At 44.2% G+C, this 27654-nt stretch overlaps 1 protein-coding gene across 1 annotated transcript in view; it reads left to right on the top strand.

Annotated features, from left to right (window-relative positions):
• Nucleotides 1-11422: 11422 nt before the first annotated feature.
• Nucleotides 11423-27654, top strand: part of MFSD10 (major facilitator superfamily domain containing 10) — a 34891-nt gene continuing 18659 nt past the window's right edge. Inside the window, exons 1-5 of the mRNA XM_054029688.1 lie at nt 11423-11456; nt 14287-14536; nt 19189-19381; nt 24294-24390; nt 26513-26616. Of these exons, the coding sequence (XP_053885663.1) occupies nt 11423-11456; nt 14287-14536; nt 19189-19381; nt 24294-24390; nt 26513-26616 (678 nt within the window). The remainder of the gene's footprint in view (nt 11457-14286; nt 14537-19188; nt 19382-24293; nt 24391-26512; nt 26617-27654) is intronic.

The following is a 27654-nucleotide window of genomic DNA, read 5'->3' as shown; positions in this document are numbered from 1 at the left end:
TTGCACAGGTGATGTCAACATTGGTCCTGCAGGATTTTTATTAATGGTGGTGACGTATATGAGCCAGAAAAAATACAGCTTGGCATTTAAAGGATAAGTTGAGTTTGCCAGGCTAGTGGTTAGAATAAACATCTTTTTACTTTTAAAGTAAGATGATTTGATTTGATATATAAACATAGAACTTCACAATGCCATATTTAAAGTCCCGTTTCAAAGTTGAATACGTAGTTTTCTGAACTGTGTCAAAACAAGAGTGTACAGTTTTAATATGCACATGTATTTACCATGATTGTGCATCTATATGGCTCCTAACTGTTCACTTCTGTGATCAGAGGAGGCTCTAGGCACCAGCAAAGGAAGCACGTGCTTGGGGCAGCCCATTTGCAGGGGCGGCAGGAATCCAGCATGGGAGCTGAGAACCAACAGGGGGCCCTGGGAGCTGTAGTTCCTTGGTTAGCTCCCTGCCTATAGAGCCAGCCCTGGAGCAGGAAAGAACTACATTTCCCAGCATTCCCTTGGCCACTACCAACAGGAAAGAGGGTGAGGAAGTGAGGAAGCTAATATCTCATGCCAGCCACTGAAGGAGTGGCACCAAGGCAGTGGAAGGGACTGCGCTACCCTGAAAGGGGGGGGGGGAACACTGAATGACCCAATCAGAGGGCTGAGTCACAAAGAGGTTCCTGGGGTGCAAGAGAAGCTGCAGATGCGAGTGTGGGGATGTTGATCTCAAGAGCTAATCCTCAAGAGTGACCAGGAGGAAGTGCCAGACCAGCAGTGAGTGGTGCACCCTGTAACAAGAAAGCCTAGTAATAACAGAATAGTAAGTTAGTATGAAAATATTGTTCATTTTTTGCTGTCTTATTAAAAACAAGACATTTTGTAAGATCAGGAGGATAAAAAAAAGGAGAATTTCCATGATGCATCTGGTGGAAACACAAACCTGTACATCAACCGCTTAAAATGTCTCTGAAGACTGCAGCCATCCTTGTTGGTTCTTGGAATGGCTAACTAAACATTTGTCACTGGAAAAAAAGTGCAAAACTATTTCAGATCAGGAAATCTTCATCTTTTATGCAGCATGAGTGCATGTACATATTATGCACTGGCTTTTTAACACCAAAGAAATCTGTTTTTAAAAGCAGAGAAATTGATGCATCATTATGCTACTTACTCATCAGTTATATTGCAACATTAATTTTGAGATTTAGTAAAAATTAACTTTCCCAAATAAGGTGACATCTCTTTTGTATCAGAAATCTTGATATGCAAAAAAGTCTCATTTTGCAAAAATGAAGTATGGTTTTCTTGGAGTTAAAGGGAAAATTTAAATATCAGCACAGTTTTTCATTTGTACCCTCATATTTCAGGGTCTATTGGTGCTTTCATTGTAAATCTAATTCGAGAAAGTAAGAAGCAAACATTGTGGTTAGTTTGAGGCAGCTTAGTATAAATTTTGTATCTGGATTGATTGGAGTTGCATTATTTTTCAAGAAAAAGTTGAAAAGTCAAATCCACCATTTTTCATTCACAAATTGGCCAAGCTATAAAATGACAGCTCTCCAGAACTCTGTTTAAAAATGAACATGTGATTCCATTTCTAATTTGAATGTATGTTGTACACCTACAATCACAGACAGGGCCGGCTCTAGGTTTTTTGCCGCCCCAAGCAGGAGAACCCAGACCTGCCCTCTACTCCAGGTTCCAGTCCAGGGACCCTCACCTCAGTAGTTCTGGGCTTTCCTCTCTTAGCCCTCACTGCTCCTTCCCTGGATGGAGAATTTCAATTTTTTGGCGCAGAATTTTTAATTTTGGGGCACAGAATTCCCCATGGAATAATTAATCTATACCGAAGAAGGGATGGGAAGGATGGGGTAGAAATGAATTGTGCCAATGGCATGGAAAGGGTTGTGAAGCTGGAGTAGAAGGGGAAATAGAGGAAGTGCATATGTAAATAGATTGGCATCATGGTGTTTGGGAGAAAGGGCATAATTTGCTGGAGCTGGGAAAAGAATATGGAAAGATTATGGGGCTTGTGTGAAGAACTGTCAAGCAGACCTTTTCCTCTGAGACAATACTGGGTAAAATTAACTTATGTGCTTTTTAAAATTGTGCCTGCTGTCAGTATTTAAGACAAATATAATTCTAATGTTATAAACTTGTCACTAATCATAGCACAACGTATATATGGCACTTTACATGTACAGAGCACTGTACAGACATTAAACAATCCCCAGAACTCTCTGTGATAGAGGCTAGTAAATATCCTCATTTTACAAATGAGGAAACAGTGTAGAAATGACTTGTCCAGTGCCACTCACCAAGCAAGTAGCACAGTAGGAATTAAAATTCATGTCCTCTTTATTACCATTCCAGGGCAGGCTATACATACATTGTATATTCTCACATTAGGGTTGACTATACACATACTTGAAAAGCAGCTTGTAATGTCAGCATATTCATATAACTTCCTTAGGTTGTCCTCTTTCACAGATCCTGCATGCCAGATTCAGGAGGTTTCAAACTGTTGCTTGTTACACTGATATTATAATGCATGTAAAACACTATACTGTATTATATTTGCTCTCTGTCCTTCAGGCTCTTGAGGTGGAGTTTGTTTGGTTACTTTGGCCATTAAGTGATTATAAAGCAGTGTTTCCTGAAAAATTGTCTTGCCTGGTCATATCCTTTGCACCACAGGGCATCTGTACAGTAGAATACACTGTAAAAGAATTCCTCATAAATTGTTTCTGCCTGGGGCCTATTTGCCAAAGAGCTCCAGACACTATACAAAACATAATATGTAAACAATGGTTTAAAAACACAGTTCTGACCTTGAGGACAGAGATCAAGTTGGGGTGTGTCCTTGGGTGCACTCAGTTTTGGGCAGTTGAGTTGTGGAAAGTTTCTTCCACGTCTATGTATCTAAGTCAAACTATTCCACAATAGTGTTATTTTTAGGCTGCAAAACTTGTTGATGTGAATAGTCCTAATGTAACAAATGAGTACCTAATTTCTTGTGCTGAGTGATTATTTCTCTTATTAGGGAATACATTAAATACCTTCCAGGATCTTATTCATAGGTATCTTATTTCTAATGGGACCTACCACCACAGTCAGCAGGAATATCCAGTCTCTGTTGCTGCTCCTCCTTCTCCAGGAATTTCCTGTAGACTGCAGCCTCTGCATCCAACTTCAGCTTGATATTCAGTAGGGTCTGGTAGTCTTACAGATAGGTGGACAAATGAATCTTGGTCAGCCTCACCTCAGTCCCTGGAAAAATCATGGAGCAGGTCCTCAAGGAATCAATTATGAAACACTTAGAGGAGAGGAAAGTGATCAGGAACAGTCAGCATGGATTCACCAAGGGGAAGTCGTGCCTGACTAACCTAATTGCCTTTTATGATGAGATAACTGGCTCTGTGGATGAGGGGAAAGCAGTGGATGTGTAATTCCTTGACTTTAGCAAAGCTTTTGATATGGTCTCCCACAGTATTCTTGCCGCCAAGTTATAGAAGTATGGGCTGGATGAATGGACTGTAAAGTGGATAGAAAGCTTGCTAGATCGTCGGGCTCAACGGGTAGTGATTAATGGCTCCATGTCTAGTTGGCAGCCGGTTTCAAGCAGAGTGCCCCAAGGGTCAGTCCTGGGGCCGGTTTTGTTTAATATCTTTATTAATGATCTGGAGGATGGTGTGGACTGCACTCTCAGCAAGTTTGCAGATGACACTAAAGTAGGAGGCGTGGTAGATACACTAGAGGGTAGGGATCGGATACAGAGGGACCTAGACAAATTAGAGGATTGGGCCAAAAAAAACCTGATGAGGTTCAACAAGGACAAGTGCAGAGTCCTGCACTTAGGATGGAAGAATCCCATGCACTGCTACAGACTAGGGACCGAATGGCTAGGCAGCAGTTCTGCAGAAAAGGACCTAGGGGTCACAGTGGACGAGAAGCTGGATATGAGTCAACAGTGTGCTCTTGTTGCCAAGAAGGCTAACGGCATTTTGGGCTGTATAAGTAGGGGCATTGCCAGCAGATCGAGGGACGTGATCGTTCCCCTTTATTCGACATTGGTGAGACCTCATCTGGAATACTGTGTCCAGTTTTGGGCCCCACAATACAAGAAGGATGTGGAAAAATTGGAAAGAGTCCAGCGGAGGGCAACAAAAATGATTAGGGGTCTGGAGCACTTGACTTATGAGGAGAGGCTGAGGGAACTGGGATTGTTTAGTCTCCAGAAGAGAAGAATGAGGGGGGATTTGATAGCAGCCTTCAACTACCTGAAGGGGGGTTCCGAAGAGGATGGAGCTCGGCTGTTCTCAGTGGTGGCAGATGACAGAACAAGGAGCAATGGTCTCAAGTTGCAGTGGGAGAGGTTCAGGTTGGATATTAGGAAACACTATTTCACTAGGAGGGTGGTGAAGCACTGGAATGCGTTACCTAGGGAGGTGGTGGAGTCTCCTTCCTTGGAGGTTTTTAAGGCCCGGCTTGACAAAGCCCTGGCTGGGATGATTTAGTTGGGGATTGGCCCTGCTTTGAGCAGGGGGTTGGACTAGATGACCTCCTGAGGTCCCTTCCAACCCTGATATTCTATGATTCCAGTAACTCACGTTCTAGCTAGACAATGATTTCCTGGAGCCCAGCCACCTCCAGGTGATGAGCCTCTTTCTCTTTAAGTTGTTTCTCCAGAGCTTCATTCTGGGCCCTCAGAGCATCAATGTGGTTTTCCAGGTCAGTTACCTGAAATGAATACTTGTTGATCGCTCATGATCTTAATATTCTTTTCATAGTTGGAAGCTTGACTCTTAAGAGTGTCATACTTTGCTTTATACCATTTCTCTGCTTCAGGGTTGGTTGTGGCAGCCAGCCCAAATCAAGGAGCTGTGATGTCATGCAGGGCAGCAGCATGGTCTGGGCAGTTGGACTCCAGGTCTACAGAGAGTTTGGATCCCTGGATCTATTTCTGAAGGTCAGTGATCTCTTCCTCATGAAGTTTCTTAAGAAATGCTGTCTCATCCACCAACAGCTGCACCCTTCTCTCCAGGTCAAGCTTCTACACTGCATTGTCTGCATCCTGACAGAACTCTCTCAGGGTCCTGTTAGCCTTGTCTGTTATGGATGATATTAGTGTAATATGTAAATTGCAACCTGTCTTAAGTGACAGACTATTATTCACTTACCACAAGGTCAACTGATTTTAGTTTTGTAACTTAGTGTGAGAGACTCCAGGGAGGAAAATCACAGAGTTACAACTAATCTTTCCCTTTTTTCAGCTGTATGTTCATACCTCAAAGTCAACCCATCCCAGAAAATAAATAAACGTTTTGTTACACATTGAGATTGGAGTTCATAAGGTGAGTGTTCCATTCATCAGAAGGACTTTTCTAGTCTGATATTAGCCACCACACACACATGGAGGCCATAGACAACAGCAACAGATCAAACCCCTTTGAGCTGGAGATAATGCTTGAAATCAGTTTTGATCCTATGCACCACATTATCATTTATCACAGTGTCTAAAAGTTTGCTGCCTAAACCTGAGTAGTCTATTATTACATTAGGATCCAGGGCCAGATTTTGAAGGCGATTACTGTGGAATATATAGACAACTTTTACAGACATTGCCGGAATTATTCAGTGTTTGGACCCCTTTATTCCACTTACATAAACACAAGGAATCAAAGGTGTTAACATGACCCTGAAATTGTCCAACATTAAACAGTAGCAATCCCATTTTCAAGAAAACAAAACAGATCAAACACAGGCAAAAGAAAAGAACAGCGAAGGTAGAAAATGCAGTTTCTGTTTCTGGTGTTGACTCTTACTTGCAACCTTGCTGCTGGAGACACAGGCACAGCATAGTCTTATCAGCCATTCTGGATCCATTCACACAGCCAAAAAAAAAAAAAAAAAAAGGCAAAACCCAGAACCAATCTCAGAGCCCCAGTCAACTGACTGGGGCTCATAGGGCTCACACTGTGGGGCTAAAAACAGCCGTGTAGATATCTGGGCTCTGGCTAGTCTAGGTTTCAGCAAACACCTACACGCCTATTTTTAGCCCCATAGTGTAAGCCCAGGTCAGTTGACCTGTGCTCTGAGATGTGCTGCCACAGGTCTTTTTGTTGTTTTGTTTTGTTGGCAAACTTGTACCAAGATCAACTGTGGAGATGTGAGGAAAGGCAGAAATATAGGAAGTAAGTGTGGGGAGAGAGAAGTTACTAAAGGGAAGCAGGAGGAGCTGCTGAGAGACGGTGAGAAAAGAAAAGGTTTCTGAGGAAAAGCAGGAGGGGCTGTTCATAGAGTTGGAGGAACCGCTGGGGGAGGACTTTTATGAGTCAGAGTTTGGCAGCCTCACTGGATTCCATTGTGAAGCATGTAAATATGAATTCAGCAGGGACTACATTTGGATTAGGTTAGCGGCTAGCGCTGTGGCAGAAAGCAATTCCATCACAGTATGAACAGTGCTGAGAACTGCAGATTAGACCAGAGTTAAGACTGAGGCAGCAAACAATAGAAAGAAGGAAGCGCACAGTTAAAGAGGGGACACACTTGCAGAACCAGAACATTTCTATGGAGAGCAGTTTACTGGGACAGACATTTTGTGTGGTACCTTTTGATATTACAATAACTCTGGGTGAATAAGAGATTTGTCCTCTCCGATCCAGCTTCTCCTTTTGCCTGCTTCTACAGAAAACTGCTAAGATTTTGTGACATCATCTTGTCACCATCTGAATGCAGGATGTTTCTGGCCAGATTCTGAATTTGAATGCATTCGTTTCAATGGCAGCCCCATGCACAGAGGAAAGAATACACTTTGGTGATGTGACTTCACTTTAGGATCAAAGAGGAAGCAAAAATGGGATGAATGGCTCAAGTCCTTCTTAAAATTCAAATATATTTGATAAGTGAGGAAAAAGCACATGGGATAGCTATGAAACATGTGCAAGTAGAATATATGTTTACGTGCTCCATGCTGTGAAACCTGCTCCCCTATGCAATTTTTGTGCTTTATGCTTAGCAGAGGTTAGCGAGGGACAAATATTCCCCTCCCACACACCACATAAGCTATGGAGCAACAGCAGAATTGTTCTGTGGTCATTATTGCAAACTGACAGTACAACAGGACCCATAGACCCTGCACTCCTTTGCTAACATTTTAACAGAACTAGATGAGACCGTGGTCAAAATGTCTACTCCTGATCTACAGCAGAGCTTATATTATTGGTAGCACTGATGCAGCTACTCTTTTGTTTAAAAAAATGGGAAAGGGATGACCTACTGTACATCAACCCTCTGCCTACTCTTTTGGGTTGGGGGGGAGGGGTGTTGTGCTGCAGCCAATGCAGAGAGTTTCATATTCAGCTGTGAACTGCCTTGTTTTTCTTATTTTCTGTTGCAAGATTAATGTTCCCCAGTGTAGTTCATTCTGAGTGATTATTTGCATACATGTCAGTGAAGTACTTCAGTGAGATTCCTGTGATGGCTGCCAGAATCTGACTCACCACAATCACACTTAATTCTCCATGATAGTCCTCATTTAAGGTCTCGGAGGTTTTTTTAATTACAAAGTTTAATTCTTAGAACAGCCTCTTGCTGGCAAGTGTGTGACACTGACAGGAATAGAACCCTGGAGTCCTGACCTCCATCCAAGAGTGTAAACGCTATTGTATTATCAGAGCTCAGCAAACATGGGCAGAAATTGAAACAACCGATGTGTATTTAGGGTCTTTTTTTAGAATACAATTCTATTCTATCTAGGTTTTTAAACCGAATTATCATCTTAGTATCTGAATACCTGTGGCAGTGAGGCCAGGTTTTGTGCTAGAGTGAAGCTATTTATTTAAACATATTTTGTGTTTAAAATATATATATATATATATATTCCTTTAAAAAATTAACATTTGAGTTGTTAGAGCAGATGGTAGGAAATTCTCATGTGCTTGTTGTGGAATTCCTCTGAAATAATGAAATATTCAAGGAGAATGTTGAATGGAGTGGTCAGGACTTAAGAAAAGCCACTGTAGGATATAGGGTGGGTTGGTTCTGAACAAGGTCAGAAGTTCCAGGGCTGTAGGAACAGAGGCAGTGGTGAGAGCAGGAGAACAGGACTGCGGATTAGATTGGTTTGGAGGTTTATTAAGCCAATAGCAAACGGGGTCACAAGTAGGATCATGTCTCCTTACCTTGCTACCCCTGGCAACACACTTGCAATGATACAAAATTCAAATTCCACTGAATCATTTGGATTCTGATTAGATTTCTGTGAAGAGGGTCTTTGAACTGGATTAGTTCAAACTGAACACTCCGTTGAAATGAATAAGGGAAATTCATGTCTTGGGGCTTGGTCCTGAAATCAGCTGCCAGGCTCCCATTTGACTTGAAACCGTTGGTCATCAGTTTATATTTTCAAAGTTCATTGCAGCTAGAAAGGCTATAAATATATTTTAAATTAAAGTTTATTTTATTCTGTAGAATTATTCTACACAATACCCCTAATTCTCCAATAACCTTGAAGGACCTTGTTTCCTTGTGCTCCCCATCTACCTGTCTGTATCCATTTGTCTCTTGTCTTTAAGTGTCAGATTTTTGGGGCAGGGACCATCTTTTTGTTCTGCATCTGTACATTGCCTGGTACAATGGGGTACCGGTCAATGACTGGGGTCTTAGGAGCTTATCCAATATAAATAACAATAATAAGGAACCATATCCATGATCAATAGCTGGTGTGCAAGTCCACTCCTTTTTCTTTCACACACTGGACTGGGTAATGAACCACTCATCTAAACAACTGAATCTCAAGATGCTGTGTGAGACACTGATATCCTGACAGATTAATCCTGATGTTTAGACCAACTCCTCCAAAGCTAATCTGCTGGGGAATAAATGCCAGGCATACGGTTGTTGGGAGAATGTAAAGTACTTGCCAGAGTTCTGATGGGCATAAATCCAGACCACAGATGGTATTATATTGCCTTTGAAGAGAACAAAAATCCTTTCAAAGGCTATGCAGCTAGACTTGGTTTAGATTTAGATTTAGATTTAGACATCCACTTTATTTAAAATCGACCATGCTATGAGAAAGCAATATAAGCCTATTCATAATTGCACACTTACAGTTTGATTTTGGCAGGCCAAATACTATAGCTGGATTTTATGAAGGATTAAAAAAGCTGGTGTAGATAGCCTATTCAAACCCTCTCAGTCTGAAATGGAGCAATAACTTAACATTTTCGAAGAAGGGAGCATATTATGACAGGTGCTTACTGGTCTTTCACAAGGATCTTTTTATGTTTCTACTGGTGTCCGTCAACCTCTGAGAGATATTGGTTTATCAAAGCCACAACTAACTGCTGCTATGTAGCAAACTCATAGCACAGCAAGTTGTGTAGCAATCAGTGATCCACAGTTCCTGTCTTCTCAAAGGAAACTGTCAATCATAAACATTTCTGTTTGCGTCCTTTACTACTACTGCTGCATTGGGCGGGATGGGGTAAAATGGGGCCGAGCTGGGGCTGCCCTCTGATCCAGCACTCTTCAGACCCAGAACTGTGTAGGGGAGACCCCCTCTGGGATACCAGAAACCATATGATATACCATCTTCTCCCCTGCCATGTGGCCTTTTGGAAAGACACTGCCTGAAGCTGGCACAGCAGGTGAAGAAAACAGTGCAAGCAGGTTCCAATGGACACTGGTGATCTCATCAGGGTGCTTTCTGCAACGTTAACTCAGAATACTCTCTCACGCCTGTGCTGCTTGGCAGTTTACTCCAGTCCTTCCTGTCTCCTCCTCCACAGTCTTCAGTCCCCTCCTTTCCTTCCACCTTTCTAGCTAATCCCCTCCTGGCATAACCACACTGAAAGAATTTAAATAACCAAACCAACCAATGTGACATTTGGAGCTTAGTCCTGGATTTATGAGCCTATTGAGCCATCACATTGTTCATATTGCTTGTATGGTCTATCCATTTCTCCTACCTTGAATCTGTCTTGTCTAGTTAGAAGGTAAGATTTGGGGGCAGAGGCTGTCTCTTATTGTCCCTAGCACAATGAGGCTCTATTCTTGGTTGACCCCTAAGCTCTACTGTAATAAGTATGATGAACAATGAAAAATAATTAATGATATCCATAGGCATTTAAAATATAATTTCTTATCTCTTACCTTACAGGCCACAACTTCCCTCCTTTTGTTGAGGATTTTGGCAAACTTTGGGGAACCAAGATGGTGACATCATAACTTGAGGCTGAAACCTGAGCTACAGCTCTCTGAACGCCCAGCTGATGGGCAGAGGGGATGCTGTGTGGGGAAGGTGTTTGTCTAAAACCGAGCATTCTCTTCATATCATTTTAGAGCAGTGATACGCAGACCTCACCAGTTCAGGAGCCAAATTGGCGATCAACATTACCCAAAAGAGCCACAGTTGTGTGACTTCATTGTTTCATTTACTATAATACTATTCATATTTAAACAGTATGACGGGAAATATTTAGTTTATAATATATATTATTCTCACAGCATATATGTTAATAACTTAGTGCAAATCAATAACTTAATTGGGTAATAACATAGTAAAAGCATCCTGATCGGTTAATAATGTTAATATCATGTGCTGCAAAGAGTTGCAGGACACGCGTTAAAGAGGCACTTGTGGTTCAGGTGCCTCAGTCTGAGTATCACTGATTTAGGGGCTAGGAAATATGTAGTTCAGGTACCAATTGCAAGTTATGATGTCTCCATTCAAATACAGATAAACAGACTGCAACTCAGGATCTACTTCACTGTGCTGCTGCTATTGCTGTTTTCTTTAAAATAAATAGTGTTAAAACTTGTCAGTCAAAAATCATAATTAAAAAAAATCTTTAAGAACATGCTAAATTTACATTACTATCAAATCAAAATTTCTTGCTGCTGGTTTTTCACATGTTGCTAACTTACACTTATTTTCTTTTCTCTTATTTTTAAACAAGTCGCATTTCTGCAAGATTTGTGCTACATAACTTTCCTGTGTCCTATAGGCTGAGTGATGGACCAGTACAATTTTCATTTACTTGTGAGAAACTCAGTTTGACATGGAGGTACAAAAGTGCTTCTGAAAAGAGAATGGGGAATTCTGAAACCTCTGCTGAGAAACAAAAGCAGAAACTAATGTGGGGTGTGGCAGAAAGCCCACTTTTTCTTGGTCTGAGGATCACAAAGTCCTTTGCCAATATTAATGAATTGAATTTTATAGCATCCTAAGGTAGGTATTATCCTCATTTTGCAAATAGGAGACACTGAGACACACAGAGTAAGTGACTTGCGAAAGGTCACACAGCAAGTCTGAGCAGAACTGAAAATAGAATCCAGGAGTCCTGACTTTCAGTCTTGTGCTTTAACCACATGACCATCCATAATCTAATTGTACAAGCAACTATTAAAATACCAAATGAGACACAGCATTTATATGAATGGGCAAAGAGGTAAGATGTTTGGTCAGAAGATAGACTAGGAAAGTGGACCACTGCAATGGTGCCAAAGTTTGGTAACAATATGTACTGATGGGGAACAGGCTGAGTGAACTGGCTGTGGCAGTAAAGATATGAAAAATTATGTTCCAAAATTCTCTCACTTTCCTAGACATTAATTATATGTAAATATATATAACCCTGAAATATACACTGGGCCAGATCAGGGCCGGCTTCAGGGGTTTGGCCGCCTCAAGCAGCCAAAAAAAAAAAAGCCGCGATAGCCATCTATGGCGGCAATTCGGCAGAAGGTCCTTTGCTCCGAGCCGGAGTGGGGGACCGTCCGCCGAATAGCTGGACCTGCCGCCCCTCTCCGGAGTTGCCGCCCCAAGCACCTGCTTGCCAAGCTGGTGGCTGGAGCCGGCCCTGGGCCAGATCTTCAACTGCTGTAAACCAGCACAGCTCCAGTGAGTGAAGTCAATTCAGCTATGCTGTATTACACCCGCTGAGGATCTGCCCTAACTCAGCCACCTTAATTTTATTTCTTTTTCCTTGTGATTTTTCTGTCAGAAGAATCCACACATTTCAACATCCATAGTTTATTTGTAAGAGATTAAACTTTTTCTTAATAAAAATAAGCATGTGCGCACACTAAAAAGTCACATTCTGTTAGCCTTGATTACACTAGGGAAATTTTGCAAATATTTCCTGCTGAAGCTAACACTGTAGCAACAGAAGGGCTTGTGTAGGCAGGAGGCTGCTATTTTATGTACTGTGTCTTAACCACTAACACCAGCATCAGCCAGTGACCTATTTATACCAGGGCTTCCGAGATTGCTACTGGTGTTGGAGCTGAACTGCTGGGCAACAAAGGGAAATGTTTGCAAACTTTCCCTAATGTAGACAAGACTATTGCAGGAGAGAAGTGTGTCTGAGCACAGAATTAGGAGTCAGAAACTTCTGTTTGTATTCCAGCTCTAATACTAACTCTATGGCCTTGAGGATACCAACTTCTGCCTCCGTTTCTCCTGCTGTAAAAAGGAGATAAAATTATGATCTCACAGGGATTTTATACTATCAGTGTTTTTCATGGGATCTGCATTACATTTGGCATCTATAACACACGTTTGTACAGTTGACGTTCTATGATAACCCTAATACTCTGTGAGGAGTCATAAGGGAAAAATAAAAAACACTTCCTTTTAGATACGGATGTAATCTCAACATTTTTAACCACGATCTTTATACGTTCTTTGCTGGATGTTGAAATGTTTGGCCAACATTAACCTTAGATTGGAGCTAAAGTCTCAAGCTTAAGCTAGGGCAGTTTACCTGGCTGTCTCAGGGGCGGGGCAGTTAACAGGCTGAGGCAGTTTGTGGGATTGTCTTGAGTTTAGGGGCCAGTTTGGGGGATGTCTTGGGTTTGGCCGGTCACTTAACAGGCTGGGGCAGTTTGTGGGGGCGTCTTAGGTTTTTTTTGCGGGGGGGAGGGGATTACCTAAATTAGGGTTACCATTCGTCCGGATTTACCCGGACATGTCCTCCTTTTTGTGCTAAAAATAGCGTCCGGGGGGAATTTGTAAAGCACTCACAATGTCCGGGATTTCCCCCTCCCCCGGCACAGCAGAGCGAGCGGCTGGGAGGGCTGCAGGAAAGTCCCGGGCTGGATTCCGGAGCAGCTGGAGAGGAGCTCCGCCCTGCATTCTGAGCAAGTGTCTCAGCACAAAGTGCAGCCCTCCCCTTTTGCAACTGGGAGCGGTTTCTGCCATGCAGGGTAGCAAAACGGGAGCGAGAGCACTTTGTGCTGATACAAGGGCAGCTCTCCCCTGCAACCCGGTCCGGACCAGGGACCGGGTTTTGTTGTGCAGGGCCAGGGACCGGGTTTTGTTGTGCTGGGGAGCTCAGCCAGGTGTCCGGCTCGCACAGAGCCCAACACCCTGTTCTGAGCAGCAGGGTAAGGGGGGGCAGGAGAAGGGGCAGGGAGGTTCTGGAGGGGGCAGTCAAGAAACGGGGGGGGGCTTTTTGGGGGGAGTGGAGAAAGTTTTGGGCAGTCAGGGTACAGGTAGGGGGTAGGGTCCTGGTGGGCAGTTGGGGGGGGGTCTTAGGAGGGGGCAGTTAGGGGACAAGGAACAGGGAGTCTTAGGTAGGGGGTGGGGTTCTGGAGGGCAGTTAGGAGCAGGGGTCCCAGGAGGGGGCAGTCAGGGGACAAGGAGCGGGGGGGTTAGGGGGCTGGGAGTTCTGGGGGGGAGCTGTCAGGGGGCAGGGGTGGGGAGAGGGATCGGAGCAGTCAGGGGACAGGGAGCAGAGGGGTTTAGATGGGTTGGGAGTTCTGGGGGGGGCTGTCAGGGGGCAGGAGTGCGGAGAGGGATCGGAGCAGTCAGGGGACAGGGAGCAGAGGGGTTTAGATGGGTTGGGAGTTCTGGGGGGGGCTGTCAGGGGGTGGGGAGTGGTTGGATGGGGCGTGGGAGTCCCAGGGGTCTGGGGGTGGGGGTGTGGATAAAGGTTGGGGCAGTCAGGGGACAAGAGGCAGGGAGGCTTAGATAGTCCTGGGGGGCAGTTAGGGGCAGGGGTCCCAGGAGGGGGTAGTCAGGGGACAAGGAACGGGGGAGGGTTGGGAGGTCAGGGGGGGCGGGAAGTGGGAGGGGCAGGGGCGGGGCTAGGGCGGGGCTCCTCCCGTCCTCTTTTTTGCTCGCTGAAATATGGTAACCCTACCTAAATGAGGCGGGGGCTCTAAAAAAGCTGCTGAGGGGGACTTTACACACTGCCAACTCGTTCCTCAGCAGAGCGGGCAACTCTCCCCTGAAATGAATTCTCCCCTGAGGGCGTTTCCCTGCCGGGGAGTGAGGCTGGGGGCACAGTGGCATCCACAGAAGATGTTCTCTTCCCCCTGGGCAGGACTCAGCCCAGCAGCAGCCCGGAAGAGGAAGCGCCGCGGCCGTGTGGAGCGCTCTTCAGCTGTTGGGAAGCAGAGGTGGAGCTGGTCCCTGTGCACCGGGCAGCTGGCGGCGCCCCCTCCCTTCGCCGGCCAGCATCGCGCGGGGGAGGAGCGCGCCGGGGCGGGGAGAGCTGAGGAGGGTGCAGATAGACGCGGACAGGTGAGGGCTTTGTGCCGGGGGAGGATCTGTGCTGGGCACAGTGAGCAGGTTGCGGGGCTGTCTCCGATGGGGCGGGGTGGGGCAGTTTGCAGGGGATGGGGGGGGGGGGGGGGTGTCCCGGACGTGGGGGTGGCTACGGCTCACACCTGGGAATGGGGGACAGTGACTAGTACGTCAGTCCCAGCACCCCAGGCCAGAATAATGTCCCCCTAAGTGATGCTTTGGTCTCTGCGTCTCATTCAAACTCCCCTCCCCTCCTTCCCCTTCGCTCGCGTGTCTCTAGTCACGCTGGGGCTCAGGGGAGGTTAAGTAGTTTGTGAAACTGGCCCTGCTGCTCTTTCTCTCTCCAGAATCAAACCCAGTCTCTTAATGAGTCACAAAAGCCTTCTCCAGACTGGCAGAGCAATCCCGAGGTGGGAAATACGGGGGTTTTCTCCTCCAGCAGGAGCCCAGCAAGGCAAGGAGCTGTGAGGTTGAGGCTGGTCGCTAGCAAATGACTAAGGCCCTAGGTGTGAGTTCTGGACCGGGTCAGCTTCCAAGTCAGTTCTTTTATTGGAACCGGGAGGCTGGTGCCCCTGGCCGGGACTGAATAGGTGTAATGAGGGCTGGAAAGGGAAGGAGGAAGCAAGTAACAAAGAGGGGAAGACACAGGGGATTTGTGGAGGAAACTCAAAGAGGGAGAGGTTCAGGTGTCCGGACACAAACTGGTTCCAGTAAGTGAAGAGATTTTGTCACAGTTCTTGAGGGAATTGCACCTCTGACACCTTCATGGGGGCTGCCCTCTCAGACCTCTAGCCATCACCTTTCTTTGGGCAGCATCCCGCAATCTGTTCCCTCCAGACCCGGGACTCAGCTGCAGTTCCTCCTGCTTCACTGTGATTCTCTCAAAGGTCTGACTTCAGTTCAGCACCCACACTTCTGTTCTCTCAGGGGACAATAATAGGGTTAACCAGTGACCAGCCTACTCTCATAAAACAAAGTATTGTTTATTTAGAACAAAGGCATTATAGAGGAAGCATATCTTAAAGAAAATAAAAAGTTTATAGGCATGCCTAGCTTACCAGGTGTCACCCATCTTCCCCATGGAGACCCTGGCAGGTTCCAAAGTACTTCAGGTCCTGCACAGGATCTGTGCCTCTTGGTCACAATCTCATGTCCATTTGTGGATCAAGGGTGACTGACCTCTCTCCCAGGTGAGAGTTGTTTCTTTATACAGTTTTCAGTTCTTTGTTTGCCAGGCCTCTTGAACCAGGTCAAACCACTATATGCTCTTTCCCCAGGGGGTAAAACTTCCACAGACTTCTTACCTGCATAAGAGATTTGCATTAATTCCCCCCAGTGCTGTAACTAGGCATAGCGGTGCCTGGGGTGAGCAAGTATATTTGCGTCCTCTATAATTTGTTTTCATTTTTCCACCCAGAGATGACACGTGTGTGTGTGGGGGGGGGGGGGTGAGGCAGGAAATGCATGGTCACATGCCTCTCCCCCAAGATTTTTTGGTTGTGCGCCCCCCCCCCCCAACCCAGACAGGCTGGGTGGTCTGCTGAGATGAGTCAGAGGGTGGAGGTGGTGTCCCCTCACCCCCCTCCCCGACCAAGCCCTTGCCACGCCTCTATTTGTGCCCTGGGAAGATGCCCTGGTTATGGCTCTGATTACCCCTCAGTGATTTGAGTTCCTGCATTGAGCCAGAAATGCAATCACCAGCTAGCCCATAAAGGTACATATAACATTTATAAAGCTGATACAATTGTCTTTGACTATTCCATGTGTTCATCGTATCTGTCACATCTCAGCATAATAGCCTTTGAATGTTCCATGCTTCCAGAGCATTGCATCCGTAACTACTTCCTAGAACTAAAATATTCCCTACTATAGAATGGCCATTGCAGGAAGCAAGGTGGGCTGCCATGGCAGAGATGCGGTGTTGCTTGTATTGAATGAAGAAGGGTGGTTATGTATTATGAAGTGCAGTTTGGCTTGCTTGCTGGAGAAGAAGGCGAAGGCCTGCACAGCAACCTCTCCTGACCACTAACCAGAGAAGAATGAGAATGAAAAATTCCTGGCCCAAGTGTCAAGGCCAAAACTAATGCTCACAGTTGACTTCAACTAACCAGATATCTCTTAGATAAATAAATAATCAGGGCTCCTGATTTTTGGTTTTATGTGATAAACATCCCTGATTTAAAAAAAAATTGAAAGTGGTATTTATCCAATAAACACAAGAAATGGTTACTTGTATCTAAGGGCTTGTCTTCGCAGAGTAGTATGTGGACTGCAAGGGTATGATTTCTAAAGTGCACTAATGTGGCATATTAATTAATTAGTCCATGTAAACACTGCTGGTGTTCCCTAAGGTGTAGTAGTATTTGAAACAATGCTAAATTAAAGTGTACTAAAGAACATTACAAAGAAGTTACTCATTACAATATATACTTTACTTGCTACAATATATTCAAAGAGCCATAAGTCCTATGATTTTTTGGACCACTACACAAAACTCAAAAGTTGCTAATAAAAAACCCAGAAAATCAGAGGCCCTACAACTAATGCTAAATGTTTATAATTAGAGTGACTTGCAATTAAAAATAAAAAGTGTCATATACTCTTATACAAAAAGAAAAAACCCGTTACATGCAGTAGTAGGTTCAGCTGCATTATGGCAACAATTGTTGTTAATAAATGGATTGTAAGTGTCCTCCTCTTCTGTTTATCGGAGAATGTTAGTTCTTTAATAGTTTAGCTGCAATAATCAATAACTCAATACTAAAGATTTGTAGTGAAAAGATCTGTCTGTGAACACAAATAGTTTTAAGATCTCCAGTGAGTGTTACTTGGTTTAGCACAATTTTATATCCCCAGTGGTTTGTACCTGGAATACAGAGTATGTCTTTAATACAGAACTTATGCCAGAAATTATTCAGTGGGGCTGATCCTGAGCAATGGAAGTCCAATAGTAGTTTGGCTATTAATTGAAGGAGGATAAAGAGGTAGTTTCCCCCATTTTTACTGCTTGATCCAGTAAACACAGAATCAGATTTTAAATTTGTTTTGGTTTTTTTTGGGTTGTCGGGACCTTGGGAGGGAAGATTGTTATGTGAAGTGTACAGAAATTGTGCTGCAGTGTTTTGACAATATTATGGATAAAAATATATTTTTTTAAAAAAGGATATATCAATTTAACAATGTTTCTTATTTAAAGTAAATACATTTTTCTTTAAAAAAATTAACCTGCTTTAAAATTATATTTGAAATTGTGGCAGCCTATGGTAAGGCCTAAACATACTATAATCCATTAAACTCACTAAAATAAAAATAATAAAATGCTGCATCAATAAGGCCTCCTAAAATTTGAAAGATATTAAAATTTAGTGTAAAGACTATATTTGTTTGCAAATCAACACATTTAAATGGTTATACCAACCAATGAGAATGAAACTTTCTTTAGGGAAATAACTAAAGTACAAATACAAAACAAGTTTAAAAACAATTATTTAAATTAATGTTTCATGCTTGCTGATTTAAAACACTTTAATTTAAATCACTCCACCTTGTTTGACAAACTGCTAACTTTTTGTAATATATCACAGACAGACATATAGACAGACTGTAAACTCATTAGGACATGGACAATCTTCTGTGTTTGTATAGTACCAAGCATAATGGGGCCCCAGCCCTGGCTGGGGTCTTTAGGTGCTCCCAGAATACAAATAATAAAAATATTTTGCTGATAGTTATGCTAGCAGTACAAGAAATTAAAATGAGATCCTGTAAAGGGTCAGCTGCCTTACAGTTATGCCCCTCCTATGGTTTTGTATAGATTTAAAGACATATTAGTAATTTCAATTTGAACTTTGTTTTACAGTGTTTCTTGAGTTGCCATTGCTGAGCAAAACACCCTCCCTGAAGTGGTCAGTGAGTCACACTGTTGTAGGTGTTTATACAGCACTAATCACTGTAGAATCTACTGTAGACATAAACGCTGTTAGTTACCTGCCTGAGGAGACATTTCCATTCCATGATTATACTTTAATGCTGGATTGAATACATTTTTACAAAATAAATAAGTCCAGAAAAATTGTTTGTATTTAAACATGAAAGAGGTATAGTTACAGGTTTCAGAGTAGCAGCCGTGTTAGTCTGTATCCGCAAATAGAACAGGAGTACTTGTGGCACCTTAGAGACTAACAAATTTATTAGAGCATAAGCTTTCGCGAAGAAGTGGGCTGTAGTCCATGAAAGCTTATGCTCTAATAAATTTGTTAGTTTCTAAGGTGCCACAAGTACTCCTGTTCTTTTTGAGGTATAGTTAGTATAGTTAGCACTTGTATCCTGTTAAGACACATTCATTTAGCTGGGACTGATTGTACTGAGTGCTTGAAGTTTTCCTTTGAACAGTGGTTCTTGCCATCATGCTCCACTTTTACCAGAACAAATGAGCTGAGTGACTAAGATCCAGGAATTGTGAGGCCGGGGGCCTGTTCTGTTTTGCAAAACAGCCCCCTGCCTAGTGAACCAGGATTCTAATCTAGCAATTGCTATACGGTTGCACTGGGGGAAATGGAGTAAGAATGAGTCAGCAAGTTCTTCCCCTTTGGGTAAAATAACCTCAGTGCCTGAAATGCTTCAGAGTGAGTGCTGTTATGCTGTTTCAGAAGTGCGACGCCTGACAACATGGCCATGAGAACGGGGGAAAGTAGCTGCCCCACCAAAGGCAAGTCAGAGGCTGAAGATGGCTCCGGTCGGGTGATCACCATTGTCTTCGTGGCACTCCTTATAGACCTGCTGGGATTCACTCTTATTTTGCCACTCCTTCCTTCAATCCTTGAGTATTACAGCAAGAATGATGTAAGTAAGAACTAAACTCTACCTGCTGAAAATACAGTCTGGGCATGAGGCAATTTGAAGAATGGTATGCAGAGGGAGGGGAGATAGGTATATCTCCATATGTTATCTCATAGAGCTGGAAGGGACCCTGAAAGGTCATTGAGTCCAGCCCCCTGCCTTCACTAGCAGGATCAAGTACTGATTTTTGCCTCAGATCTCTAAGTGGCCTCTTCAAGGATTGAACTCACAACCCTGGGATTAGTAGGCCAATGCTCAAAGCACTGAGCTATCCCTCCCCCTATGTGAGGGGTGCCTGTTCCCCTGATACAGCTCAAAAGCTACATGCAGACTAAAACCCACCCGCAAGTCTGGAATGTATTTAGATTGTTCTTATGGATTTGATTGATTTGTTTGCTCTGCCTAGTAAGACTTTCTCACCTTTGCCACTGAGTTGGGGTCAGGTGTCTATGTTTGGGGAAATCCAGAGATTACTGAGTGGCTACTTCTTGTAATTGTCCTGAATTTGCCCTCCACCTTGCTGTTCTTTTACTCACTTGTGGCTGTGGCTGCCTGGTCTCCAGCGATGAGTAGTCAGATGAGAGGTTTCCTCCAACGCTGGGCTTCCTGCTGCTGTGTGGCTCAGCCAGCCGGGTGAATTTCCATGAGGCGTGAAGCCCTGGTCTCTTGGTAACAGAGTCTGCAGTCTCTGTTCTGTCTCTCCTGGCTGTGTGAGTGAGGGGGCCAGAACTGTGTCTCAAGATCTTCTTAGGCTAGGTCTACACTACGGCGGGGGGAGGTCAACCTAAGGTACGCAACTTCAGCTATGTGAATAGCGTAGCTGAAGTTGCGTATTTTAGGTCAACTTACCTGGCTGTGAGGACGGCGGCGAGTCGACCACTGCCGCGCCGCCGTCAACTCCGCTTCCACCTCTTGCCACGGTGGATTTCCAGAGTCGACGGCAGAGCGATCAGGGATCGATTTTATCGCGTCTTCACTAGACGCGGTAAGTCGATCCCCAATAGATCGATTGCTACCCGCCGATCCGGCAGGTAGTGAAGACATGCCCTTAACTCAGTCTTAAGTGTCCTTTACAACACAAGCCCATCAAGGGTTCCTCATCCGTCTCTTGCGAGCTGTCTGGCTGACTTGCCATTTCTCTCTCAGCTATTCTCTCTTCCCCGATGTTCAAATCTATTTACATGACTACTCAATTACCAGTGCCAGCAACTAGGTTGTAATGGAAAATATTGAATTCTTTGTTGGCAGTAGGTTTTATTGGTAAGTAGATGATTCTTCTTAAAACAATACACAGAGCTAGCTCTCTGGTGATCTGTTTTTGAGATAGAATGAGGTGGGGGGACTACATTGCCTTAAGCCCTCTTATTCTATCTCCATCACTCTAATTCCCTTTCCTGTGGCTGCCTTCTTACCCTGTGCTGTTTGGGTGGAGATGGGACATATGCCCTGGTCCCCAAGCACTTACGCACTTATGATCAGCAGGAGGGAGAAGTCCCCACTACTGGGTCTTCTTCAGAGCAGATTAGCAGAAAGCACATTGATGGAGCAATGAGCATCTGGATACAGCTAGAAAAATGCCAGTCAGCATGCTACTGAGGTAGTACTGAGCCCCATGATTCCATGTCTAATTTGGTACTGTTCGTGTAAACCGGGGACCCTCTTGAAGCTTTGCTTCCTCCTGACCCTCACTCCAAAGGCAGGATTCATGAACCCCAAAAGCCATATATGGCTAGACAGTCTGTACCTGTCAAAAACCAGCACCTTGACTGACAGAGTCATGAAGAAACATGTCACAGATGCACAGAATCTGTGCTACATCCCAGATTTTAAACAGTCTCTTGGAAGAACTCCTTCAGCATGGAAGACCCCCAGGAGTCCCACTTTTCCTTCAGGGAAGGCCCTGCAGTCTTACTGCCTCCTAGACTGTAGCCTCTGGGCTACAGCACTCCTGCTTTATACTGAGCTCTGCCCAGTGAGTGCAATTGAAATAGACTTGTACACTCTTCAGGGACTAATGCACCCTTGCAAGTATTTGCAGTGACACCTAAGCAGCATTTTCAGAACAGGATAGGAGTTATTAGTCAACTGGAACATAGCACTGGAAGTCCTTAGGTTATCATGGAGAAATAAAGGTTAAAGCATAGTTCATTCTGATCAAGCCAGAGCAATTCACCAGGCCAAGCTGTAATGAACTCCATTTTCTAGCTTGTGCTCTCTCATTTCCTTACTCAGTCCCAGTAGAGAGCCCACCTCCTCCAGAAGCAGAAGCCCACACTAATCCTCTGTCTCTGTCTATTGTTCTCAAGCTGAGGTCTCTGCTTAGCTTCTCTGCTGAGAATGTCAATTCATGAGTCATTGGCGCTTTACTCCTGTGGGGAATTCTGCACCAAAAAATTAAAAATTCTGCCCACAATATTTTAAAATTCTGCAAAAATCTGAGTATTTTATTTGTCAAAATAACACAGTCATGCTAGTTTCAATTATTTTGGTAATCTATTTCAAAATACCTGTCAACAAGTATGTCTGTAACAATACAGACAACAAAAAAGATTCAGGAAATGTTTTTTGACAAATAGATTCTTTACTAGGCATATTTTGTTCATATAAAACTTAGAGTAATAATTCATTTAAACTACAATATAGAAAATATTTCCTGCATCCCTCAGAAGCAGTGCAAAGGCTTGGGAGAGTACGGGGTAATGGAGGAGCTGAGGGAAAGGGAAATAATTTCTGGGAAGGCACCTGGGGAGTTGGGGAATCTTCCCCATGCAGACTCTGTCTGATTCCTGGCCTCTCCCAATCAGTCAGGCACATCTGCTCCTGTCCCGATGTATCATTGCACTCCCACTCAGCTCCCCCCTGTCCCTTTTCCCCATGTTTCCCTGAACCCCCAGTCAGCCACCCCTCGTCCTCCTGCCCCCATTTGTCCCTGCTCCCCCTGCCCTCCATCCCCATGTGGCCCTGCACTCCCATTCAGCTACCCCTCCCCCATCCCTATGTATCCCTGCACCCCCAGCCCCCAGTGTCCCTGCACCTCTATTCAGTCAGCCTCATTCCCACGTGTCCCTGCACCCCTACCCAGCCACCCCATTCCCTGTCCCCATGTGTCCCTGAACCCCCCATCCCCATTCACCGGTCCCCATGTTTCCCTGAACCACCTCTCAGCCACCCCACCCCCCATCCCCATGTTTCTCTGCACCCCCACTGAGCCACCCCTGCCCCCATGTGGCCCTGCACTCCTCGTCCCCCATCCCCATGTGGCCCTGCACGCCCACTCCCATTCAGTCCCCACTCCAGTCTGTCCACCCCACTAGCCCTTCTGAACCCAAGTCTATCTGACCCCGCAGCAGCCTTGTGTGCCCCGCTTTGTCTGTTCCCCCCCCCCCATCACGTGCCTTCTTACCTGGCCCCACGGGCAGGGTGCTGTAAGGGACACAGCCTCTGCTCTCTCCCTATCAGATGCTGACTGTTTTGGATGGTAAGCAGTGAGCCAGCTGCCTCTGTTCTGGCACCACCACAGCCCCTGGTAGCCGAAAGGCGTAACTGCAGAGCCTCTTCAGCAGAATGTATTTTCTGTGGGAAAAAAAAAATTCTGTGGGACACATGAATTCTGCGCTTGTGCAGTGGTGCAGAATTCCCCCAGGAGTAGAGCTTGCATTGTCTCTCTGGACCCCGTGTTGATCTGGGTCAGTTTCCATCAGTTTCTTAACAACTGTATTCTGTTTACCCAGACGGCAAGGTGATGCACATACCCATGTCTCTTAATCTGCCCTGAGAACAAACTTAATCCCTTTTCCCTTTATTGGGTAGCAATGCAAATTATGGGAGAAAACTGAGGCACACATAAGCCTCATAGAAATATTACAAAAAGTTCCTACTTTGTCACCAACATGTTCCTCATTCAAGTAAAAGATGAGGAGTTTGGGCTGGGCTGGTGGCCTAGTGCTTTGAATAGCAAAGTGTAAACCTTGGGTCTCCTTCCTAGTCCCAGTCCATTGCTCTCTGAGTTCTAGGAGATGGGAAGGAGACACAGAGCCTTGTGTTGTTCATCGGCATCCCCCCTGGTTAATTGAGTAACTTTAATGAGGAGCTGTGAAGCTCTTCATAGCCCCTTCCTCTTGGGTAGGAGTCTGGTGACGGAGACACATGGTTTCTAGGGTGGGTGTGCAACGTGGAGGACAAACAGGGAGACTCTCAGGACTCTAACAGGAATGTAGAAGACCTGGCTGGGATGAGATATGAATTTGTAACTCAAATCGTGGCTCTATTATGTATAAAATCCAGACTTAGCAAGTGTAGGAGTTAATGCCTAACTCTGTAGCATTTATTCACCATCTTCTGCTCTGTGTTCCGGTCATATGTTTCTGTAGGGCATAATGGGGCAAATTTCTACCCCTGCTGTATGGTTGCTGAGGACTCTACCTGCAGTGGAACCAGCCTAGCTCTGTTGTGTAGGGAGGGGCTAGATGCTAGGAGCCAGCACATGGGCTTTGCATCCCATTCCTGCTTCAGAACCCAGCACTAGTCTGTGAGAATCTGTCTGTGCCACCATGGAAGAGATTTTGAGAGAGAGATGAAAGGTCAAGGGGATGGTAAATATATCTGGGACTACACTGATCCATCAGGCATATACCCCATACATACACTTGGGGAAGGAAGTTGTCTCAAGTGGCATCTTTGGGATACAAAGCAATGCTACATTTTTGCAAATAAAGTCAGAGCCTGCAAGAGAGAATTTGTTCCCTAAGTAGGGTGACCAGATGTCCCAAATTTATAGGGACAGTCCCAATTTTTGGGTCTTTTTCTCACATAGGCACCTATTACCCCCCACCTCCTGTCCCAATTTTTGACACTTGCTATCTGGTCAGCCTATCCTTAAGTGCCATTAACTGTGAATTATGACTCTCTTTTGTAGGATGGTTTCTATCTATCACTACAGCATGGCGTGGACTGGTTTGCTGCAGTGTTTGGGGTACCTCTGGAGAGGAAGTACAACACTGTCTTGTTTGGAGGTATGAATGAACCTGCAATCTAGTGTCATTTTCAGGTTCTCTTCTATGGTAATGTTTTTATTTATGAACAACTTGTAAACATATGGCACCATTATTAAATTGGGGCTTAAATACCACAGTAAAAGATGCCCTAGAAGTACCCAAGAGAAGCAGATTATAAATATTTGGTAAATGGTACTGCTTACATGGAACTGATAGCTGTGACTAGTCAGGCAAGCAGTTCAACCTATTCCTCAGTAATGCTTCCTAGGCCAGGCCTGCTGTGCTTTACTACTTTAGCACTGAGCTTCCCAGGAATGGAGGCAAATCGGCAGGGGGTGTCGAGTGAATAGAGGCTCACCATTTATACCTCAACCGGCAGCCACACTGCGGTGTCTATGGAAGGGGCGTGGCAACTGTTCTGCAGAGGGCAGTACTATTTGTTGCCACCAGGGCACTTCTGTTGTGACTGAGTCTTCTCCAGCTCCTCCATGAGTCACTGAAGGCAGCAAAGCAGTAAATCAAGGCCTCTGAAAGGCTAATTCAGATTTGTTAATAGTGAGCAAGGGAAGGTAAGAGGCCTGTGTGTTGGGCCAGGTGTGTAAACAACCAAGTTCACATTCTTGGCATAGCTTGTGGTGTTGTGGTTTAAACTGTACCATCTGCATTACACTACCCTTCACTAGTGCTTCACACTTCATACATCCAAGAGACATGAGTGAAAATTTCAGGATTCTGGCTGAGAATGGGGAGCAACTGTTTCCCCCGCCTTCTTCCTCCCTTCCCTCTATGAGACAGAAGTAGTGAGGAAGGGGCATACTTGTAGGTGCACCAATCATTTTGGGCACCAGCCGCCACAGCAAATGAGTATCTGATGTTGGCAGCCATCTGTGGTGACCGCTGCTTATCATTGCAAATGTAATCATCTCTTTGTTACTTTGTACTTCCATCCTGCACCTGCCTGTACCTACCTGTTGTCTCTTGTGTCATACTTGGACTGTAAATCTCTTCAGGATAGGAACCAACTTTTTGTTATACGTTTGTACAGTGCTTAGCATAATGGATTTGAAGCTCAGTTGCTCCTTTAGTTGCTGCTAATAATAATAATAATAATTAATGTCCATCCAAATAAGAAAGAACCTTGCTGCCTTCACTTGTGAGCTAAAGCTGTAAGTGGGTGTATGGCTTTTGTTTTGTTTTGTTTTTTGTTTTTGTTTCATTTTTTACTTTGTTGTTGTTGAGCAACCACAAAGAAATTATTCTCCCCCAGATACTCAAATACTTGAGGTGAAATCCTGACTCCTTTAAAGTCAAGGGGAGTTTTACAGTTTTACCATTCAGTGGTGCAAAATTTAACCCATGGCCTCTGTGTGCATTTTCAACCTTGATAGGTGGTCTAAGTAAGACATGTAAGCCAGCTCTCTCCTTTAAAGAAAAAAACTGTGACAACAAAGCATTTTCTTGGCAGTTTGTCATAAAGGTATTGCAAATTAATGAGGGCACTGAGTTAGAGATGGCAAGAGAGGAGAGGAACTGAAGATCACAGGGACAGAATGTAGGTTTCAAGGAACCTCTTCAGATATGTAGACTCACTGCCATTTATGTGAGGGTGTCACATACCCCAATGTGTCTCACTGCTGCCTTTGATACCAAGGGGATAAAATATAAGCTAATTAAATGTGACAGATCCAAGTTCAGTTAATCAAAAAACTACTTAAAAGAATTGTGTGTTACACTGACTGGCTCTTAAATCCTATATTATCCTCTCTCCATGAATAGTAAGAGTTTGCAGTCAGAGATAGCAAATATCAGAGAATTTGCATTTTACTGACACACCCCTCCTTCCCCCATAAGTCCCATCTTGTTCTGGTTTGTCTGCATTTCCCTTTCCCTTGAAAACCCAATTAAATTCAGTTAAATAACTTAGCCACAATATTTTGGGGCTGTTTGCATTCCAGGGAGATAACTGCTGTTCATGGCTACAGTCTGACGACATAATTGTGTATCCTTTATATGTGTTTGAGTTGTTGGGTTTTTTTAAGGGCCATAGTGAAGTGATAGGCCTTAAACAATTATGCTGCCTTTGTGTTTAAAACTAAGGCAGCATGTATAATGATTAAGTCTAATGATCAATCTTTTCTAGGTCTGATTGGCTCCATCTTTTCCATCCTGCAGTTTTTTTCCTCTCCGCTCACGGGCGCTGCATCTGACTGCTTGGGGAGAAGGCCGATCATGTTGTTGACAGTGGTATGTCTGGCAGCCTGACTAGAATCAGCATAAATCAAATGTACAGAGGGAGGCCAGTGTGTTTAGTGCACAGCACTAGTCCTGACCATTGCTGCCTCCCCTGGCCAAGTCACTTGATCAAACTTGGGGGTTTAACGTTAGGTACTTAGGGCCAGATTTTAAAAGGTATTTAGGTGTCTAAAGGTGCAGATAGGCACCTAGTGGGATTTTCAGAAGGGCTTATTTCTATCTTTTAGGCAACTCAATACCATTGACATTCTAACATGCAAGATCACACCACCTGTACAAGTGCCTACATGTGGATTTAGGTGCTTGACTTTAGGCACTCAGTCTGAAAATGTTGGACTTAATCTTTTAGTCCCTGAGTTCTCCATCTGTATAATAGGGATAATAATATTATGTACTCCAGCCCCTTGTAAAGTACCTTGGGAACTTTGATTGGAAAGCACTTGACAGAAGTGCAACATATCATTTATTTATTGTATTAATGAACATTCACCAAACAGTCTCTCTCTTTGGTAGCTGTTACAAGTTTAAATTTAGGGCTCTGATTATAGGTATAATACAGTGCAAGTATGAACATGCATAAGGGATCTTGGCAACAAATGACATACCCAACCCATCATCCAATAAAGTCTTTGCAGATTAATACATTAAGCATGTGTGAGTTCAATTATTATTCACCAAAACTGAAGGCTAAAATTGACTTTCAGGTCAGTGGATTTTTCTCTTTTTTTGTCTTAGAATTTTTCTGAGTTGCAGATTTTATTTAACATTTTAATTATATTGGAAACCATTTTGTGGCTGTCTTGTAAGCAAAATGGAGCAAGTTGTACAAAGGTGTTCTAAACACCTTTCAGTGCATAAAAAGGATAGATTTTGCATCAGACAAACTTCCTCCTAACATAATGTACAATAGTGGGATTGTGTGAAATGATTAGTATATGTCTGGTGAAACTGGCATTTCACCAGACATATACTACACTAAATGTCAGACAGTAAAAATCCACTAAGGAGAACCCATGGGTTCTCCTTAGT

This window comes from Malaclemys terrapin, chromosome 5 (assembly GCF_027887155.1).
Source record: "Malaclemys terrapin pileata isolate rMalTer1 chromosome 5, rMalTer1.hap1, whole genome shotgun sequence".
Lineage (NCBI taxonomy): Eukaryota > Metazoa > Chordata > Testudines > Emydidae > Malaclemys > Malaclemys terrapin.
Note: the sequence above shows the minus strand (reverse complement) of the source record. Positions and strands in the feature narration are given on the sequence as shown.